General features: G+C 40.8%; 1 protein-coding gene across 1 annotated transcript; it reads left to right on the forward strand.

The window, feature by feature from the left end:
* Positions 1 to 803: 803 nt before the first annotated feature.
* Positions 804 to 1,507, forward strand: LOC145797897 (uncharacterized). Its single transcript, XM_082885335.1, has 3 exons — positions 804 to 807; positions 886 to 899; positions 977 to 1,507. Exons 1-3 carry the CDS (start codon positions 804 to 806, stop codon positions 1,505 to 1,507), a joined length of 549 nt encoding a protein of 182 aa, XP_082741461.1.
* The last annotated feature ends 2,277 nt before the right edge of the window (positions 1,508 to 3,784 follow it).

A 3,784-nucleotide genomic window follows, 5' to 3' on the forward strand; every position in this document is an offset into this window, starting at 1 on the left:
TATATTTTTTTCAACAAGTTACATATAATTAAATTATACTAACTTTATTTGTTTTGCAGGATGGTGGGTCTTGCTAACTTTTTATGCAGGGCTGACCCACCATATTTTTATTTCTATTTTGTCTATTTTATAATCAATTTATATTTCATTGTGTACGGACAAGAAACTAAATGCCATCATATCTCGGGAAACTACCCATTCGTCTCGGTGCGGTTGGAACTACTTGTCTTGTCCCGTGATAAGAATTAAATGTATTTTTGTCTGTGTCTGGTGGACACGTGGGTGTTAAATATTGTACTCATACCAGTATATTTGTATACTGACCCGTTTTGTCTCTTGGCAACTCGGGTCCGTTCTGTTTGAGCGCAGCTGAGCTTCTTTTGCAGGATTAGTTGAGGCTACGATGGTGACGAGAAGTAACTATAGTTTTTGGGCATATCTCTTGGATTTCTTTTGTTTTCTTGAGCTTAGGGTTGTTAGTAGTTCATGTATTTATTATTTTCTTTATGACTTTAGTATTGGAATAATTTGGCATAGATTGTAACCGTACTTTATTTAAGTTATTTTGACTAGTTGTTGCTACTTTAATATCGGACGTATTTGATAGTTATAAAATTATGGTGGATGTTTTGGTTGGTGTTTAGTTTTGTTTCACCCCTAAGATTTGGATGATGGAATATTATTGAGGTTTAGTTCGAATTTAATATTTAATTGTCCGAATTTTGGGGCGTGACAGTTTGGTATCAGAGCTCTAGGTTACCCTAGACTTGTGAGAGTTTAGGTGATCCTCGAATTGCAGAAACATGGGTTAGCTAGTTTATTTTGGTGGTTGAGTTTATTCTAAGCAGTTATGAATGAATTCTTTTTGGTGTGTTTAACTTGAAGGTGATGGCTGGAAGGTACCTTTAATCTTTTTCGAGAACCCATTAGAGTACTTTTTGATACTGGTGCCTCTCATTCTTTCATATCTAAGCAGTTTGTAGAAAGAGAACGTATTGTAACTACCTCATTGTCTAGACCTATTCGTGTTGAGACCCCTTTAGGAGGGGCAGTTACTCTTTATGAGATGTGTAAAGATTTTGAGATTGATTTTGCGGGTAGAGTCTTGCATGCAGACCTAATTGTGTTAGGGTTTGAAGGGTTCACAATTATTTTGGGTATGGATTGGCTAGGAAAATACTTTGTAACTCTAGATTGTGCTGGAAAGACTGTAAATATAGATATTCCCTGTATGCCACAGCTTACCCACACTTCTAGCGATGGAGAAGAGTCGGTGATGACGAGTTTTCTGTGCTCGGTAGAAATTCCTAAGCAGGATATTAGTGAGGTAGATGTGGTGCGTGAGTTTGAAGATGTATTTCAGGAGATACCTGGACCTCCACCTCGACAGGTAGTAGAATTTCGCAGTGACTTAATGCCAGGAACTGCACCAATTTCTAAGGCGGCATACAGAACGGCGCCTAAAGAGCTTGTGGAGATGAAGAAGCAGTTGGAAGAGATGCTTTAGAAAGGGTTCATTCGTTTAAGTAACTCCTCGTGGGGAGCACCCGCGATCTTTGTCTCCAAGAAAGATGGCACTCTCCGCATGTGCATAGATTATAGAGAGCTAAACAAGGTGACTATCAAGAACAAGTATCTGCTACCTAGAATTGATGACTTGTTTGATCAGTTGAAGGGGGCAGCCATGTTCTCTCAGTTTATCTCAGAACAGGTTACCATCAGATGGGTGTGTCAGAGGAAAGTATACCGCTTACTGCTTTTCGGACTCAATATGAGTTGCACGAATTTCCTGTAATGCCTTTTAGTTTGACCAATGCTCCTGCCTATTTCATGGACTTGATGAATAGAATTTTTCAACCGTATCTAGATAAGTTTGTGATTATCTTTATAGATGATATCCTGGTGTATTCTAAGAATGAGGAGGAACACAGAGAACACTTGAAAGTCGTGTTGCAAACTTTGAGGGAGCAACAGTTATACGCTAAGTTCAGTAAGTGTCACTTTTGAGAGAAAGAAGTTCGGTTTTTGGGACATGTTGTGTCCAATCAAGGGATATCGATAGATCCTAAAAAAGTTGTTGCGGTTAAAGAATGGAAGCAGCCCACGAACCCTACAGATGTGAGAAGTTTTTAGGACTAGCTGGTTATTACAGAAGATTTATAAAGAAGTTTTCCACTATTGCAGCACCCACGACCAAGTTGACCGGCAAGAATGTGAAGTTCATATGGACAAATGATTGTGAGAAAGCTTTCCAGGAGTTAAAGAAGCGGTTGACTACAGCAACGATGTTAACTATACCGATACAAGGGGAAAAGTTAGTAGTGTTTACTGATGCGAGTGGAACTGGGTTGGGATGTGTATTGATGCAGCATCAGAAGGTTGTATCTTATGCTTCTCGACAACTAAGACCTCATGAGAGACGATACCCTACTCATGACTTAGAGTTGGTAGCGGTTGTTTTTACGTTGAAAGTGTGGCGACACTGCTTGTTTGGGGAGCACTTTGAGTTGTACACAAATCACAAGAGCCTCAAATATCTCTTTTCTCAAAAAGAGTTGAACATGAGGCAACAGAGATGGGTTGAATTTATTAGTAGTTATGATTTCGAGATCCTTTACCACCCAGGGAAAGGAAATGTAGTCGTTGATACACTTAGTCGACAACATGAGATTATGGCTTCATTGATGATTCAAGAATGGAAGTCCTTGGAGTTAATTTCGATGCATGATATTCAACCAATAAAGAGTGCTGAGAGGGCATACATTGGTAGTTTGACTGTGCAGCCGACGTTACTGGGTAAAGCTCGTCAGTTGCAGAATTTAGATGGGTTTCTCGTTAGCAAGCTCAATGACCTTGTAGTGGATTTGATCGATGATTGTCCTACTGATTGGTCTGTGGACTCAGATGGGGGATTGCGATTCAAGGGCAGGTTGTGTGTACTTAATATTGTTGAATTGAGGAAAGAGATTATGGATGATGTCCATAGGTCCCGATATACCATTCACCCTGGTGGGACTAAGATGTATCATGACCTGAAGAGAACGTTTTGGTGGGAAGGTATAAAGAAAGAAGTAGGAGAGTATGTTTCTCGATGTTATGTGTGCCAACAGGTTAAGGCAGAACATCAACGACCGTTTGGATTGTTGCAGCCTCTTGAGATCCCTACTTGGAAATGGGAGTGCATCTCTATGGATTTCGTAGATGGATTGCCGCAGTCTAAGCGTGGCAATGAATCTATTTGGGTGATAGTGGATCGACTCACCAAGTTTGCTCATTTTATTCCTATTAGTGTTCACCGAATTGCGGCTAAACTAGCTAGGCTGTATATTCGGGAGGTGGTGCGACTTCATGGCGCATCCGTTTCTATAGTTTCGGATCGTGATCCGGTGTTTGTGGCAGAGTTTTGGGAGAGTTTTCAGCATGCTTTGGGTGTTAGGTTAGACTTGAGCACGACTTATCATCCCCAGACAGATGGGCAAACTGAGCGGGTAAATTAGATCTTGGAGGATATGTTGAGAGCTTGTGTCCTTGATCTTGGTGGTAGTTGGGAAGAACACTTGCCATTGGTGGAGTTTGCTTATAATAATAGCTATCACTCCAGTATCGGGATGGCACCTTTTGAGGCTTTGTATGGGAGGCCATGTCGATCACCTGCTTGTTGGATGGAGGTAAGAGATGCGCCGTTGTTAGGGCCAGAGTTGGTGAGGGAGACTACGGAGAATGTAAATATTATTCGGGAACGTATTAAGACTGCACAGAGTCGTCAGAAGAGTTACGTTGATAA

This window comes from Camellia sinensis, chromosome 8, assembly GCF_055761805.1.
Source record: "Camellia sinensis isolate YWXY chromosome 8, ASM5576180v1, whole genome shotgun sequence".
Taxonomy (NCBI): Eukaryota; Viridiplantae; Streptophyta; class Magnoliopsida; order Ericales; family Theaceae; genus Camellia; species Camellia sinensis.